This window comes from Scomber japonicus, chromosome 2 (genome assembly GCF_027409825.1).
Source record: "Scomber japonicus isolate fScoJap1 chromosome 2, fScoJap1.pri, whole genome shotgun sequence".
Taxonomy (NCBI): domain Eukaryota; kingdom Metazoa; phylum Chordata; class Actinopteri; order Scombriformes; family Scombridae; genus Scomber; species Scomber japonicus.
The window spans coordinates 12,424,743-12,442,790 of NC_070579.1; the positions used below are offsets into that span (position 1 = coordinate 12,424,743).

The 18,048-nt window shown below is 39.2% G+C and overlaps 2 protein-coding genes across 2 annotated transcripts; both read left to right on the forward strand.

Annotated features, from left to right (window-relative positions):
* Positions 1-2,188: 2,188 nt before the first annotated feature.
* Positions 2,189-4,803, forward strand: LOC128365384 (perforin-1-like). The gene is made up of 7 exons (XM_053326098.1): positions 2,189-2,495; positions 2,609-2,688; positions 2,907-2,952; positions 3,522-3,658; positions 3,744-3,943; positions 3,978-4,000; positions 4,146-4,803. Exons 1-7 carry the CDS (start codon positions 2,226-2,228, stop codon positions 4,683-4,685), a joined length of 1,296 nt encoding a protein of 431 aa, XP_053182073.1. The 5' UTR covers positions 2,189-2,225; the 3' UTR covers positions 4,686-4,803.
* Positions 4,762-17,970, forward strand: LOC128365394 (perforin-1-like). The gene is made up of 12 exons (XM_053326110.1): positions 4,762-4,845; positions 5,579-5,760; positions 8,286-8,535; positions 12,648-12,833; positions 12,945-13,024; positions 13,499-13,544; positions 15,409-15,641; positions 15,724-15,862; positions 15,960-16,040; positions 16,132-16,628; positions 16,738-16,831; positions 17,761-17,970. The coding sequence occupies exons 1-12, from the start codon at positions 4,762-4,764 to the stop codon at positions 17,968-17,970; spliced, it is 2,082 nt and encodes a 693-aa protein (XP_053182085.1).
* Positions 17,971-18,048: the final 78 nt, after the last annotated feature.

Genomic DNA, 18,048 nt, shown 5'->3' on the forward strand with positions numbered 1-18,048 from the left:
CTTGAAAAATGTTTTCTCTTTTTTTTCTTGCCTCACCAGGCAATAAAGCCTACAGGTGGATCAGAGGAAAATATAAATATTATCTACATTGGACACTCACTCTGGTGGACAAACAGTGATAAAGCTTGGTGTACCAGAAGAAAATGTGAGAGGATAAACACAAGAGTGATTCGGTGTGACAAGAAATATGGTGCACAACCAGTTTGATTGTTCTGTCATTTCAATCAAGGAGAAGGTGAACAATTCAAATCATACATGAGCTGTTTGCCAACACAAACCTGTGACAGAAACGTAGCTGGTAAATAACTGTGAGATAGTTTGGATTGGAGTAATTATAAAGGCTGTTTTGTTGGTGAGGTGGTGCTTTTAAAAAACTCTCGAACAAGAAAATGAAACCAGTGGATGGGGGTGGATCAAGGAGATTACGCTATTGTGTGGATATTGAATTAAATCTGAGCCTATTACACTGCTTGCTTATTGTCATTCTCCTCTCTTTAATCAATGAAAATGTCAGTGGTCCTCAAAGGGCATCAAAGAATCAAAAAAATGTTCTTGAAATATAATTTTAAAAAACACAGTTCATCTCCTGCTGTTGGGTTAAAAATGCTCTTAAAGGATAAGACATGCTCTATATATGAGAACCAATGAGAACTGTTAAGAAAAACACCTTTAAATTAGTTACAGGGCCAGTATTTTCAATTATCTCCTTGGAAACACTTGAGGTCTTGAAGGATTCACAGGTTTTCCCAGTCCTAAAAAAATTAATATTGAAATGCTGAAAGTGAAAGTTTTCTCGCCATAATCTCTCTTTTTTAAGAAATTGTTTAACATTATAAGGCTGGAGTTACAAGAAAAAGAACGCACACAAAAAACTAATACTGATGTTAGACAGGGCAGTATTTTGTCTCCTTTTCTTTTTAACATTTATATGGATGATATGTCAGGGTGGTTATACAGATGTGGAAAACATTATTCTATTAAAGAAACAACCGCAGGGACACACAAACACTCATACACACACACCCACACACACATTCAGAGGTTAACGGGAAGGAAGGATTTTTGCAGCCCATTTCCGTGAAATGTAATATGTGGTTTGTCGTGTTGTCTAATAACCTTTTTTGTACTCATGCCATCTCAGGAACGACTTTCTGTTTAACATGAAGTGTATAAAAACACAGTTACCTGCAGACTTGACAGTGTCTCTGCATCCTCAGCTGACACACTCGTCTCCATCCTACTTGAAGGATTCACTGAGAAACTCTGCTGAGGCCTGAACAGGTAATCTTGTTTAATGAATAATATAGATAATTAAAATTTAATGGACCTTTTCACCTGTATTATACAAAAAAGGTGTTTTACGGTTTTTTTTTTTGTTTTTGGGTTTGTATGTTGTTTTTTTCGTTATTTGTTTTTACATCTACTTTTTGCAATAATGCACAAAGTAGATGTACATTTGCTTATAATATTTATACTTTTAGCATTCTTACAGTAAGAGAAAAAAGAAATAGACAAATACTTGTAGGAGAGATACACATGTATAAAGTGTTTAAACAGGAACAACAAAACAAAAACAGTTTATTTATCGTGGTTTAGAGACATCTTTGTTACATTTTACTGCCTTACATTATTCAATTATTTACTTTTTAAATTAGGTGAAGAGACAATGATTAACACTGCTAAAGGTGCACTTTTTGTTTTGACTTAACCTCAGGCGTATTAACCCTCAATTTCAGCCAAAATATCATACTATATCAGACCATATCATAGACTAATACGCTAGATTTACTGAAAAACATCCAGAAGAAACAGCCCTTTAAAAATATGCAGATGAATAGAGTTGGCTAGACAACTTCCAGACTTCCAGAGTATAACAGTGAATGGAAAAGGCAAGGGGAATTAGTAATTATTAAACATTGCAACTATGACACTTTTTAGCTATCAAACACTTCAGCTTATCATTCGTATTTTCGGTTTGAATTGAATTTAAGAAATATTGTAAGATATCCAAGCAAACTAAATACACAACAGATTTTCAATTAAATGAGGAACTGACCGTTTCATTCCCATACAGGACGGTCAAAGTTCAAATGGAAATAATCACAAAGCCTGTTTGCATTTATTGACTGAACATGAACTTCATTCACAGGTATGTAACAGTTGAAATGATACTTACTGATATTCTTTTTCTCTCTCTGTCTGTCAGTGTCTCTTTGCCGTCAGCCATGCCCTCATTTCCAACCCTACCCCCTCTCTACCTGAGCCTCCTCCTCTTCCTCTCGTACCACTCCCTTGTCCTCTCCTGTCAGATTGGCACCAGCAGCCAGTGTCAGTCTGCTCCTTTTGTACCAGGCTACAACCTGGTGGGAGAGGGCTTTGATGTTGTCACCTCACGGAGAAAAGGAGCCTACATGGTTGATGTTCAGACCTACCTCACTAAAAGCGGCACCTGTACTCTCTGCTCCAACCCCCTTCAAGGCAACAAGCTGCAGAAAGTAATTTAAATCAGAAAGGCACAAACACAAAATTACACATTCTGCAGCAACTTCAATGCTTTGGTACAAACATATAGTATGTTAACAGATATTTTCCTCACTCTCATTTTCAGCTTCCAGTCTCTGCAGTGGACTGGCGCCCATTCAGCCGCTGCAGTGTTCATCTGTACAGCAGCAGACACACCTCCATCAGGTATCCTGTGATACAGAATCATAATTGTTTGAAATATACAAACACAACATCATTCCCCTTAAATAAGCATTGATAATTCGATGCAGTATCTTGTAACACATATTTACACAGTCAGTATCTTTCTTATCTTTAATTGCTGATGTGAATTGTCCACTAATTTCTTTTTATATTGTCTGTTGGAAAACTGGTGAAATATTTGGTATTTTATCTGTCCACAGCTCATTGCTAAGAACATACACCTACCAGGACAGCAATGACTGGAAGGTAAGAAACAAGTATATTCATCACGAGCAAGGAACACATCACCAACGAGATACGTTTTAACAGATTTATTGACAGAATTTGAATGAATTGTGTATTCTTGATGCGGAACGATTCTTGATACGGTGATTCTTGATGCGGTGTGGGGAGGTCGGACGAAGGATCCGCCGCTGCGCCCGGGCAGTGACGAACCCCCAGGAACCTATAAGAGAGGAGAGAAGAACAGAAGAGAGGGCGGGAAACTCGAAAGCGAGAGTGAACGAGGGGAAAGCTGTTAGGTCTGTTTATATAGGAGCCGGAAGGGGTGTAATTGGTGTGTGTTCCCGCTCCTGAAACTGCGCTTATCAAGCTTCGAAAAATGCATGTTTATTAGTTTTGAATGATCTGTCCCATAAATGTTTTCTGTTGTATTTCAAAGGTCAATACACACAAATTCACTTGAAACTACCTTTTTTCTCTCAAACAGAATGATCTGTAGCCATGGAGTTTTAATTTTCTTTGCATAGATTTTGGATTGGTTTTTGGTTATTACAATGGGGCATCAAGCAGCTCATGATCTCCTTTACTATCAGGTTGGACTAGATTTTAAGAAATTGGTCGGCCTGGAGGTGGGGGGAACACGGTCTACTGCGTATAACTTTGCCACAGCCAGAAGCAGAGAGGACCGCTACACCTTCAGCACACACAGAGCCACATGTAGCCATTACAGGTAATGTATGAAGACCCCTGCATCCCCACAGAACATCAGGTAAGTTTGCAAAGGTCATTTACTCTGCTGTCTTTTTTGTGTTTAGTTACCGTGTGTCAACCAAACCACCCCTCAGCTCTGAGTTCCGCAGTGATTTGGAGAGACTGCCTGCTTCCTACAGCTATTCAACAAGGGTCCAGTACAGACGGATCATAGAGACCTACGGAACACATTATATCCGCCAGGTTAAAACATGTGCACCACTTTTATTTACTTATTTCACAGGAATAAATTATACAATATTATGTATAAAATGACACCATAATTTGTGTCATTTCAGGTGTATCTTGGGGGGCGATACAGGCGAGTCACAGCTACACGTAGCTGTTTGTCCAGGTTGAATGGTCTGTCCTCACAACAGGTATGTTCAACACACATCTAGTGAAGGCAGAAAGCAAACATACACACTGTACCAAAGCAACATCTTATATCCCCTCTTTTCATATAGGCACATGCCTGCTTATCACTGGGTGTCAATGTAGGCCTGGGGAAGTTCAAACTGCCTGCTAACAAAAGGTCCTGCACCAAGATCCTACAGAACCAGGGTGTCTCCAGCTTATACAGCTCTGGTCTCCACAAACATTACACAGAGGTGGTAGGAGGCACCGGCTGGGTGGGTGAGTTTTCTCTCCTCCGTAATGACTCCGTGGGCTATCGTAATTGGCTGAAAACCCTCAAAGACCACCCTGATGTTGTCCGGTATTCTCTAAGACCAATGTATGAGCTGGTGCCATACTGGTCAAAAAAGATCGGACTGAAGGCTGCCACAGAGCAGTACTTAAAAGACAACAGCATCAGGAGCTCAACCAGACAACCATACTGTGGCAACAGTATCCCCAACCTGGATTACCAATGCTGCCCTAAACAGGCCTGGAGAGGAACACTGGTGGTGACCATTGTCCGAGCCTGGCGTCTCAAAGGAGATTTTTGGGGCAAGACTGAGGGGTGCGTAGATAACAAGACAAGATCCAGAGAGAAGGCACAATAGACATGATGCATGAAACACAAACATTGACACAGTTGTTTGCTTTTCTGTGTTTTTCCCAACTTGTAGGTATGCCAAGATGTGGTACGGTTCCACCTACCGCAAGACCCGTGTGATCAGGTCAAACTACCCTCGCTGGAACGCTCGCTACTATCTTGGCAAGGTCGATACTAATCTTCTCTTTACAGATTAGCTGAAAGGTCCTTAGTGAGTTTTAGAGGTGCAGGTAGGCAGATTTTGTTGTACAGACATGAGAACAGTATAAATCTTTAATCTAACGCTGCAAAAAAGACATTTCCCAAAACGTAAAACTATTCTTTTAACTAGTCGACTGTTGATTTTTCAACATGTTATGAGTCATTATGTAGTCAAGAAACAGGTTGAAATGAGATTTACAAGAATGCTAACTGTGCTCCTCAGTGTTGAATTACATTATCATTGGGGTTCTTTTCTGAAATAAATTACTTAAAGTACATAATAAGTAATATTACCTTTGTGATGTCAGTACCAGTCAAACGTTTGGACACACTTTCTCATTGATGTGAATGGGAAGGTGTGTCCAAACTTTTCACTGGTACTGTATGTGGAAAAAAACAACAAAAAAAACTATATCAAAAACCCTGTCTAATGGAGGTGCTTCTCTTTGTGGAGGCCATACATGTTGTCATAAACTACTTTTTTTTTTATTGCTGCTTATGATACTTTAGTTGTCCGCTGTGGTTTTATATGATTAGCTGTGAAACCAACCAACCAAGTGAACAAGTGTAACTAAAGAAATAACCCTAACAACCCTAATCTTTGTTGAACATCAGACACATAGCACTCAGTTTGACTAAACTGATGGATCATTTTTGAGTATTAATTTGGTTTAACTTCCACTATCTTTTTTAATAAAGGTGGACACTCACCCTGGTCTGAGGATCGAGGTCTGGGATGAGGACTGGGGCAGGGACGACCGTCTGGGATCATGTGTGAAGTACCTGAGCCAGGGGACACACAGATTCACCTGCCCAGCCAAGAGAGGTGGCGTTGAGGTTGTGTACACTCTGACCTGCGACCGTCACCTGACTGGGAACAGGTGCAACAAATACAAACCAGCCCCATAGTGAGAAATGCATTCTGGGTATTCTATGGAAATATTTCTGGCTTTTCTTTAATCAAGTGTGATATCAGATATTTACTTTCTTTAAATTCAATAAATTAGACAGGTGTGTGGTACTATAATACAGATTAGAAGTAAAATGACTGTCACTCTATTCAGTCACTTTTTTACATTAAAAGTTTTTGATTATTAAATGGATAATCAGCATTATATGTTTTTCTAAATTGAAAGTATGAAACCATATATGAAAAGACAATTTGGGATGTATTCCTTTGTATTCCTGTTTTAAACATTGGTGTTGGGGTCACATTTAAATTACAGACTTTCTGTTTGTCACATACAGTAGCTGTTGATTATATTCTGAATTCTTATGTCAAAACTGTGTACTTTTTTCATTGCCCGTTTTGAAAGATGTGCCACTGAATTGTGGCTCCATCTGGTGGTCATATCCAAGATCGTCTCTACCCTAACGTAAACTGCTGAATATTCAGGGTTGTAACACCAAGTCCTGTTTAATGAATTATTTTTGGCACTGACAATGCGTTTACATCTTGTTTCTTCTGTCTGCTTGGGGCCACAAAATCAGTACAAGTTTGTGTGACTTTGTTGTGCTAATAAAGGCTTACAAACCATATAACTTGTTTCTTTGAAGCTCCATTAATCAACACTGCAGAAGCTTCATAATGAGGGTTAAATAACACATGCTACACTAATGCAGGCAACAATGATTTAACGCATGAAACAAAGCAGGGTGTGACATGAATTCAAGTTGCTCACCATTAATTAATGAACAAGTTGGTACGAGTTAATGTGATTAGTTAATTCTCGCAATTCATGGTTAATATTAAGTTATGTTATTATGTTATATCAGATTATATGCCACCAAACTGCACCAACAATAAAATATGCTATCAATTAAAAAGACATCAGTGTAATTGTAATGTGTATACCTACAGCCAGTTGAAAAAGACAGCCAGTAATAAAGGTATTTATTACAGATAAATAAAAAGCATGGAGGGTGCGTAATAGGGCCATGACTAAATGGACATACAAAAACGTCAGTCTGGTCCTTATCTTACACACAGTAAGTGCAAAAGTCCTTAAAAAAATAACTCTATACAACAGAGCTTCACTTAAGCAAACTGCATGCACAGTTAATACAGTCTTAATACTTCCAGAGAACACTTAAAAATCTAAAACCTTTGGGCTACAAATCCCAGTTTTTTCCAAGCAGGCAATCATACCACTGACTGGCTGCAGCTTAAAACAGCTTTAATCCATATCTTCAAAATGAAAACTGGCCACTTTACTGTTTAGGTTCACTTTCATACAGCTTACATAGAATCATCTTCAGCCACAGCCGCAGTAAACCATCAGAAAAAAATCTCTAAAAACACACTGCATGCTACCTACCCAGACAGAATAAGTAAGAGAAGCCAGGATCCTCTTAGTGGCACTGTCAAGTAATGCCACCTCAGTGCGAGCCTGGTTTTTTTCACTAAAGGTCTGCAGCTGCAAGTCTGTTTTAACATTGTCATTTTTATTCATTACATGTATATATTTGCACTGAGTATGTTATGATTTTGCCTGTTTTTAAAGATAAGATTTTGCATAATGTATGTTCCTTTTAATACTGATAATATGTTTACATCTTCTCTCTGCTTGGGGTCATAAAATCAGTTATTACAAGTTTAATTTAGTCTGGATCTGGAAATCCCACCAACCAACTGCTGGTAGGGTTTCCCACGAACGAGAGGGTTGCTTCCTTGAAACTTTGTGTTGCTGGGAGGAAGACTCTGACTGTTGTCGATGCACATGCACTGAACAGCAGCTCAGAGTACCCAGCCTTGTTGGACTCTCTGCAGAGCGGCCCAGTGAGTCCATAGTTCTGCTGAGGGACTTCATCACCCACGTGGGCAATGATGTGGATACCTGGGGTCAGGTGACTGGCAGGATGGTGGTCCCCATTTTTTAAAAAAGGGGAGCAGAGGGTGTCCAACTATCAGGGGATCCCACTACTCAGCCTCGCGGGAAAAGGAGGAGGCTCCAGCCAATTTGCGGAACAATGCGGATTTCATCCTGATCGTGAAACAGTGGACCAGCTCTTCACCTTTGCAGGGATACTTCGGGTCATGGGAGTTTACATGTGCTTTGTAGACTTAGAGAAGGCTTACCACCATGTCCATCGGGGGACCTTGTGGGCAGTGTTGCAGTAGTATGGGGCAGTCCCTATACAACGACTGTGAGAGCTGTGTTCGCATTCTCAGCAGTAAATCAGACCTTTTTCTCAATTGGTGTTAGGCTCCACCAGGGTTATCCCATGTCTCTGATTCTGTTTCTGATTTTAATGGATAGAATCTCAAGGTTCAGCCGGGGGGAGGAGAGTGTCCAGCTTGGGACTTCAGAATTGCCTCCCTGCTTTATGCGGATGATGTGGTTCTGTTGGCCTCAACATATCATGATCTCCAAACTGGCACTGGGATTTGGTTTGCAAATTTTAGGGTGAGAGTCAGCACCTCCTACTGTGAGGCCAGTGCTCTGCTGGAAAAAAGTGGTTTGCCCCCTCAGGGTTGGGAGGAAGTTGCTGACCCAAGCAAAGGAGTTAAGTATCTCAGGGTCTTATTCACAAGTGAGAGTAAGATGGAGACTGAGATGGACGGGCGGATCAGTGCAGCATCAGTAGTGATGTGGGTGTTGCACTGGACCATTCTGGTGAAGAAAGAGCCTGAAGGCAAAGCTCTCAATTTTTCAGTTAGTCTTCGTTTCAACCCTCACACACGATCACAAGCTGGGTAGTGACAGAAAGAATGAGATATCCACTAGTATTCTCCATGTCTAAGTGTCCTGCTTCTGACTCGGTGGAAGGATGTTTAGGTGTTTTCTGTCCTTTTCGGACAAACGTGTCTTCAGGAGATTGGTTGCTCTCAAAGGCAAATAGTTAGTTGCACTCTTTATGTCAGGCTCTTGAGGACCTGACTGTGCCGCCTGGTGTATCTCCCTTGCATGAGGCTGGTTTTGCAGTCTGTATTGGATGGTGTCCACTTCTGCCCAGTTAGTAGGGGCAGTGCAGCAGTAATAACTATGCAATTAACAGCCTTTAAAAAGGTGAATGGGTAAAGTTTTTTTTACTTAAAGTCAGTGTAAAGTAAGAATAAATGTGTTCTGAGTTTGACATACCACAGAAAAGTGTGTTGTTAACCACCCTGCCACATTTGAATGATTAAAAAAATCCCAAATATATGAAATTAGGCTTCAAAGTTGTGTAAAACTCAGTTTCTTTCTCTGCTGGCAAATGCTGTGGGAGTGCCCGCCGAAACACAGTTTGTGAAGCCTAGCTCCACAATTCAAATCTAAATGGTTGAAATGCTTTTTACACCTTTTTTAGAAATACATTTATGACCTATTTAAAGTGTTTAGAAGAAAATGTTTGAATTCACTTTAAGATTGAGAGTTTTCAATAATATCTCTGAGATGATAGTCATGGAAACAAAAATTTGCTTCAATTGTGTGCAACTACTAAAACATGTTTTCTTTTTTTTTCTTGCATCAGCAGTGGTGGTGCACAACCAGTTTGACTGTTCTGTCATTTAAGTGAAGCGAAAGCGAAAGGGAATTCCTGAGGCATACATGAGCTGAAACCAGTGGATGGTGTGGTGGGGGGGGAGGGAGCAGGGGGTCCAAGGACATTATCCTATTGCCTGGATAATGGAATATATATGAGCCTATTACACGGCTTGCTTATTGTCAATCTCCTCTCTGTCCATGTATCATACGATAAGTCGATATATATTTAGAAATTATGTTGATAATTATGTTGTATGTTAAGTCGATTATGTAATTATTGTGACAGGCCTAATGAACAGTGTATCAGAGAAAATGTCAGAGGATCAACACAAGAGTGATTTAGTGTGACAAGAAAGATGATGCCCAACTATTTGACCTTTCTGTCATTGTGAAGCGAATGTGAACAGGAAATCCTGTCAATCATACATGAGCAGTATGCCAACACAAGCCTATGACAGAAACATAGCTGGTTAATATGTGAGATAGTTGGGATAGGTGGAATAACAAAGGCTGTTTCATTGGTGAGGTGGTGCTTTTGAAATGCCCTCAAACAAGAAAAAGAAACCAATGGATGGGAGTTTCAAAGAGATTACGTTATTGTATGGACACTGGATTAAATCTGAACCTATTGCACTGCTTGTTTACCGTCAATCTCCTCTCTGTCCATGTATCATACAATAAGTCGATATATAGACATGATAATGTTGATAATTATGTTATTATATAGGTCAATAACATAATTATGGTGACAGGCCTAATGAACGAAGATTGAGAGTTTTCAATAATATCTCAGAGATGATAGTCATGGAAACAAAAATGTGCTTCAATTGTGTGCAACTACTAAAACATGTTTTCTTTTTTTTTCTTGCATCAGCAGTGGTGGTGCACAAACTGTTTGACTGTTCTTTCATTTCAAGTGAAGCGAAAGTGAAAAGGAATTCCTGTAAGTCATACATGAGCAGTCTGCCAACACAAGCCTGTGACAAAAAATTGGCAGGTTAATACGTGAGATAGTTGGGTTAGGTTTCATTTTTGAAGGCTGTTTTGTTGGTGAGGTGGTGCTTTTAAAACGCCTTCAAACAAGAAAATGAAACCAGTGGATGGGGGCGGGTCGAGGAGATCACGCTATTGTGTGGATATTGAATTAAATCTGAGCCTATTACACTGCCTGCTTATTGTCAATCTCCTCTCTTATAATCAATAAAAATGTCAGTGGTCCTCAAAAGGCATCAAAAACCTGCATGTTTTTGAAATATAATTAAAAAAAACCACAGTTCATCTCTTGCTGTTGGGTTAAATAAATGCTCTCGAAGGATAGGACATGTTGCATATATGAGAACCAATAAGAACTGTTAAGAAAACACCTTTAAATGAGTTACAGGGCCAGTATTTTCAATGTATCTCCATGGAAACACTTGAGGTCTTATATAAGTGGGGCATCAAAGACCTTTATGTTCTTAAAACTCCCAACCACAAAGATGTTCCAGAAAATGTAACAGCTGTTAAGTAAATAAGCCATCTACGAAGTTTCGTCCAGATTAGTCATACCAAGTAGAGATTTTTCACTGTTACCCTCAATCTGTTTTCTGTGTTCGTTCTTAAACATAAATCTGGAATGAGTATGTTATGAATATGTCATATTTTTTTAGAACTTGAGATTCAAAGTCCAAATGCAGATGTAAAGGCATTTAAAAAATTTAATGCAAAAATTTTGGAGGTACAATCATGATCATGATCGTGCTTTCCAGTCGGCAGCACCCAAGTTTTGGAATAGACTCCCAATAATTCTGAGGTGTTGGGACTCTAAGGACTCTTTTGAAAATAAGCTAAAAACCATCTGTTCATACAGGCATTTTCTGCAGGTAGCATGTGGTATTTTATGTTTTAACTTGTGTTTTGTGTCTTTTTTACCCTTCTGTGTTCTATCTGCTGTTTTGTTTTATTTATTTAACCATGACGGGATTGGGATAGGTGTCTGTGAATGGTGCTATTAATAAACTTGAATTAATTGAGAAATGTTGCCATTCAACCTTGTCAAAGACAATGCAGCACATTCCCTGAAATGTAATATGTGGTTTGTCTTGTTGTCTAATAACCTTTTTTGTACTCGTGCCATCTCAGGAACGACTTTCTGTTTAACATGAAGTGTATAAAAACACAGTTACCTGCAGACTTGACAGTGTCTCTGCATCCTCAGCTGACACACTCGTCTCCATCCTACTTGAAGGATTCACTGAGAAACTCTGCTGAAGCCTGAACAGGTAATCTTGTTTAATGAATAATATAGATAATACAAAATGTTCACCTATATTACACAAAAAAGGTGTTTTATGTTTTTTGCTTTTGGGTTTTTTTGATTTTTTTGGTGTTATTTCATTTTGTGTCTGTTTGTTTTGTTTTAGACTTGCTATAATACACTAAGTATATGTACATTTGGTTATAATATTCACACTGCATTCTTCCAGTAAGACCAAACAAAGACAGAGACAAATACTTTTAGGAGACACACATACACATATGTGCTATATAAACAGGACATAGAGGTTTATTTATCAATGTTTTGAGATATCCTTGTGACATTTTACTGCTCAATGATTTACTTTTTAAATGTGGTGAACAGACCATGATGATAAATATTGATGATAAATAGCTGTGACTGCATCATCATCACTTCTTGTACACTTATTTTGACTTATTGTAACCTCAAGCATATTAACTCTCAAATTCATCCAAAATATCATACCATATCAGACCATATCATAGACTAACATACCAGAGTTACTGAAAACGTCCCTGAAAAACAGCCTTTAAAAAATATGCAGATAAATTGAAAAGGATAGACAATTTACAGACTTCCATAATTTACAGAGTATAACAGTGAATGGAAAAGGCAAGGAGAATTAGTAGTTGATCAACTTGACTACTATGACACTTTTTTAGCTATCAAACACAGCTTATCATTTGTATTTTTGGTTTGATTGACAACTCTTGTAAGATATCCAATCAAACTAAATACACATCAGATTCAATTAAATGAGGAACTGACAGTTTCATTCTTATACATTGTGGTGAAAGTTCAAAAGGAAATAATCACAAAGCCAGTTTCCAGTTTTTAACTGAACATGAACTTCATTCACAGGTATGTAACAGTTGAAATGATGCTTACTGATATTCTTTTTCTCTCTCTGTCTGTCAGTGTCTCTTTGCCTCCAGCCATGCCCTCATTTTCAACCCTACCCTCTCTCTACCTGAGCCTCCTCCTCTTCCTCTCGTACCACTCCCTTGTCCTCTCCTGTCAGTTTGGCACCCGCAGACAGTGTCAGTCTGCTCCTTTTGTACCAGGCTACAACCTGGTGGGAGAGGGCTTTGATGTTGTCACCTCACGGAGAAAAGGAGCCTACATGGTTGATGTTCGGACCTACCTGTCTCCAAATGGAACCTGTAGTCTTCACTTCAACCCCCTTCAAGGCGACGAGCTGCAGAAAGTAATTTAAATCAGAAAGGCACAATATAGCATTACACATTCTGCAGCAACTTCAATGCTTTGGCACAAACATATTATTATTAACAGAGATTTTCCTCACTCTCATTTTCAGCTTCCACTCGCTGCAGTAGACTGGCGCCCCTTCAGTCGCTGCAGTATTCATCGGCAAAACAGCAGACACACCTCTGTCAGGTATTCAGTGATACAGAAACATTACTGACAGTGTTGTAGTCCAGTGCCCCAAGACTGGTCAGTCAGTCCACACCCAGCAAATTAAAAAAAACAAGATAACTAACCTTTGACAAAAATGTTTAACACCTGGCATCAAAATTCTTAATGTTAGAAGGGCTGGGACAAATAAATGGTTCAAACTCCACTGTTTATATTTCAGGCTCGAATTGAAAATTACAAGGTCAAAAGTTTTAGCTTTAGGAAACAGTGGTGAAAATGGGTGTCTTTTCCCTTTCATAAACATTGGTAATTCAAAAGTATCTTGTTACCTGTATTTACACAGTCAGTCTCTTTCTTATCTTTAATTGGCTCCATTAATGGAATTGATTAAGGTGAATTGTCTAATAATTAATTTTATATTGTCTGTTGGGAGAACTGTAAAATGTATTTTGGAAATTAAATAGTTTTCATGTTCGGTATTTTATGTGTCCACAGCTCACTGCTTAGAAAGTACACCTACCAGGACAGCACTGACTGGAAGGTAAGAAACATTTCACAGCTATTGTTGAGAGAAATGCACTGTACTATATTTAATTATATACAGAATGCATACATTTTTTAGGTTACAGTAAACCTATATGCACTTGTAGAGAACTTAACTCATTAATGCTTAGCCTACAGACTTGGATAGTACTTCCTATATATTATGTGAAAAACAAGCATATTAATGTAGAATTATTATTTTCGAATGATATGTCTCTATGTCTATGTCTATAAATATTTGTTGTTCATATTTCAAAGGTCAATTCACACAAATTTACTTGAAATTACTTTCTTGTCTTAAACAGAGTGCTCTGCAGCCATGAAGCAGCTTAGAGATTTCAGTTCATTTCACTTTAAACCTTTGTTGCCAATCTGTTTTGGGGGAATTAAATTTCTTTTGTGCTGCTTAATTCATTTAAAAATCAAAATCAGACTGTTAGTCTACAGTCATGTGAGGCTGTGATTAGGTGCTAAATGAAGCTAAATGCAAACTTTAGCATGCTAACATGCCTACAAAGACAATGTTAATATAGCTATGTCACACAGGTATGTTTATCATGATCCCGATATTTGTTAACATACCAGCATGCAAACAATTGCCAATTAGCAATAGCACAGAGTAAGATTTTTTTAAAGACTGAAGATTAAATAAATTGTCCTTTGCTTGTATACTTGCATAGACAAAAAAAAAAAAAATGTTGATCACCTTGCCCACAGCAATGCAAAAAAAGAACAAACAATTAGCAGAAGAGTGCATGTTTAATGTTGGCACCTGGTACACATCAATGAGTGACTTACACTGATGAGGCAGCATGAAGAAAGGGCCAGCACCCTACACTCATCAGCTGCTCATGTAGTGAGCAGTGAGTAGAAACCACAATTTACCGATGTACATGACCAGGCCGCCTCCCCTTAGCTAACTCAATAGTAATATTGTACACACAAGATCATTTTCAGAAAAGTTTGCATAGACACAAACCCACATAAATACACCACATAAAGCCTAAACAAAGGCCGCACACCTGACGTCAATGCATTTTCTGTCGCATACTGTGACGTTCAGGAACCTAAAACTCGAAAACAGAATTTTCCCAAATCTCCACTTTGGCCCGAGTTTTCAGAAATAATTGTTTTCAGTGACCTAAAACAGAGATTTCGTGTGAATGAAAGGCAAAAGAACGCATGAAAATATATCAGTTTTTCCAGATATCCGGCTACGTGTGTACATGCCCTCATTCAGCCATGTCTCTGTGAAAATGGACACACAGCAGTTCCTCACTCTATGTTGGGAAGGACTCCATATTCTGATGTAGTGCAACTTGTTGTCAAGGGAGCGAACATTTGTCAGTATGAGTGTGGGCAGTGGGAACTGCCCATTTGTGTGGATTAGCAGTTAGCCTAGCATGAACTCCTCTGCGCTTCCCCCATTTTGTGTCCTGTCACACTGCCTACTCCAGGTGCAGCCACAGATTTCCTAGGGACTACACTTTTCATTTACACCACTAATACACAATAGCACTGCATTTTTGAAGAAGCTGCGCCTCCATTTTTCAAAAGAAAAAAGTCATTTGTATTGTAGAAGTCTGGTCCTGAACTCAAATTATTTTAAAACTGCAATTGCTGATCTGATGATGCTAGACATAAAGTTTATGGATCACCAAACTGATCACCATTTCATGGTGATCCATCTAAAGGATTTCAAGACGTTTCACTCAAAAGCACATGTCAACCTCATGGTGGAAAAGTCAGGGGATCATCAAAGTCATTAGGATTCATCCTATGAGATGATATGAGAAACCACGAATGACCAAAAAAATTGTTATTTATGTGTGTTTACAGTGAGCTCTCGTAATTAAAAAAAGGACCAGGAAATTATATTTGGAAATATAAGCATTTTTGTAAGCTCTTTGGATATTACACTGGGGCATCAGGCAGCTCATGATCTCCTTTACTATCAGGTTGGACTAGATTTTTTGAAGTTTGCCGGCCTGGAGGTGGGGGGAACACGTTCCACTGCGTATGACTTTGCCACAGCCAGAAGCAGAGAGGACCGCTACACCTTCAGCATACACAGAGTCACATGTAGCCATTACAGGTAATGTATGAAGACCCCTGCATCCCCACAGAACATCAGGTAAGTTTACAGTAATTTACTCTGCTGTCTTTTTTGTGTTTAGTTACCGTGTGTCAACCAAACCACCCCTCAGCTCTGAGTTCCGCAGTGATTTGGAGAGACTGCCTGCTTCCTACAATTATTCAACAAGGGTCCAGTACAGACGGATCATAGAGACCTACGGAACACATTATATCCGCCAGGTTAAAACATGTGCACCACTCTTATTTACTTATTTCACAGGAATAAATTATACAACGTTATGTATAAAATGGCACCATATTTTGTGTGTCATTTCAGGTGTATCTTGGGGGGCGATACAGGCGAGTCACAGCTACACGTACCTGTTTGTCCAGGTTGAATGGTCTGACCTCACAACAGGTATGTGCAACACACATCTAGTAGTGAAGGCAGAAAGCAAACATACACACTGTACCAAAAACAACATCTTATATCCCGTCTTTTCATATAGGTACATGAATGCTTATCACTGGGTGTCAGTGTAGGCCTGGGGAAGTTCACACTGCCTGCTAGCAAAAAGTTCTGCACCAAGATCCTACAGAACCAGGAGGTCTCCAGCTTATACAGCTCTAGTCTCCACCAACATTATACAGAGGTGGTAGGAGGCATCGGCTGGGTGGGTGAGTTTTCTCTCCTCCGTAATGACTCCCTGGGCTATCGTAATTGGCTGAAAACCCTCAAAGACCACCCTGATGTTGTCCAATATTCTCTAAGACCAATGTATGAGCTGGTGCCATACTGGTCAAAAAAGATCGGACTGAAGGCTGCCACAGAGCAGTACTTAAAAGACAACAGCATCAAGAACTCAACCAGACAACCATACTGTGGCAACAGATTCCCCAACCTGGATTACCAATGCTGCCCTAAACAGGCCTCGAGAGGAAAACTGGAGGTGACCATTGTCCGAGCCTGGGATCTGAAAGGAGATTATTGGGGCGAGACTGAGGGGTGCGTAGATAACAAGACAAGATCCAGAGAGAAGGCACAATAGACATGATGCATGAAACACAAACATTGACACAGTTGTTTGCTTTTCTGTGTTTTTCCCAACTTGTAGGTATGCCAAGATGTGGTACGGTTCCACCTACCGCAAGACCCGTGTGATTGAGTCAAACAACCCTCACTGGAACGCTCACTACGATCTCGGCAAGGTCGATACTAATTTTCTCTTTACAGATTAGCTAAAAGGTCTACATCAGAGAGCAAAGCATATCACGTCAATCCCAAAAACAGCTGAGGTCTTAAGAAATGTGGAAAGGAATAATTTGACATAATGGGAAATATGATAATTTGTGCTCTTGTCAAGAGTTAGATGAGAATATTGATACCACTCTCATGTCTGTACAACAAACAGCTCACCTGACTTTGTCCTTAGAGTTGCAGATAGGCAGATTTCGTTGTACAGACATGAGAACGGTATTACTCTTTAATCTTACGCTGCAAAAAAGACATTTCCCAAAATGTCAAACTATTCTTTTAACCAGTCCACTGTTGATACCTTTTCTACTATTATCAGTCTTTTGGTAGTCAAAAAACAGGTTGAAATGAGTTTTACAAGAATGCTAACTATACATTCTGAGCTCCTCAGTGTTGAATTACATTATCATTGGGGTTCTTTTCTAAAATAAATTACTTAAAGTACATAATAAGTAATATTACCTTTGTGATGTCAGTACCAGTCAAAAGTTTGGATACACTTTCTGATTGATGTGAATGGGAAGGTGTGTCCAAACCTTTCACTGGTACTGTATGTGGGAAAAAACAAACAAACTTTAGGCAACACAAAAACTATATCAAAAATCCTGTCTAATGTAGGTGCTTCTCTTTGTGGAGGCCATACATGTTGTCATAAACTACTTTTTATATTGCTGCTTATGATACTTTAGTTGTCCGCTGTGGTTTTATATGATTAGCTGTGAAACCAACCAACCAAGAGGATGAGTTGACGTTTTTGTGTCATCATTTAAGAGGGCAACCATCAACAACCTTTTTTGAAAACATATTTGACCAAACTGACTGTGTGATGGGTCATTTTGGAATATTAATTTGGTTTAACTTCCACTATCTTTTTTTAATAAAGGTGGACACTCAATTGGGTCTGAAGGTCGAGGTCTGGGATAAGGACTGGTACAGCGATGACAATCTGGGATCATGTGTGAAGTACCTGAAGCAGGGGTCACACAGTTTCAGCTGCCCAGTCAAGAGAGGTCGCGTTGACATTGAATACACTCTGACCTGCGACCGTCACCTGACCGGGAACAAGTGTGACAAATACAAACCAGCCCCATAGTGAGAAATGCATTCTGGGTATTCTATGCAAATATTGCTGGCTTTTCTTTAATCAAGTGTGATATCAGACATTTGCTTT

What these genes read in the sequence shown, in the direction of transcription:
- LOC128365384 (XM_053326098.1), top strand. Translation starts at nt 2,226, where the DNA reads ATGCCCTCATTTCCAACCCTACCCCCTCTCTACCTGAGCCTCCTCCTC. An exon ending in AAGGCAACAAGCTGCAGAAA is followed by an intron (nt 2,496 to 2,608) that starts GTAATTTAAATC and finishes TCTCATTTTCAG; the next exon opens with CTTCCAGTCTCTGCAGTGGA. An exon ending in TATCTTGGGGGGCGATACAG is followed by an intron (nt 4,001 to 4,145) that starts GCGAGTCACAGC and finishes CTTTTCATATAG; the next exon opens with GCACATGCCTGCTTATCACT.
- LOC128365394 (XM_053326110.1), top strand. Translation starts at nt 4,762, where the DNA reads ATGTGGTACGGTTCCACCTACCGCAAGACCCGTGTGATCAGGTCAAAC. An exon ending in AGGACAGCACTGACTGGAAG is followed by an intron (nt 13,545 to 15,408) that starts GTAAGAAACATT and finishes AATTAAAAAAAG; the next exon opens with GACCAGGAAATTATATTTGG. An exon ending in ATGGTCTGACCTCACAACAG is followed by an intron (nt 16,041 to 16,131) that starts GTATGTGCAACA and finishes CTTTTCATATAG; the next exon opens with GTACATGAATGCTTATCACT.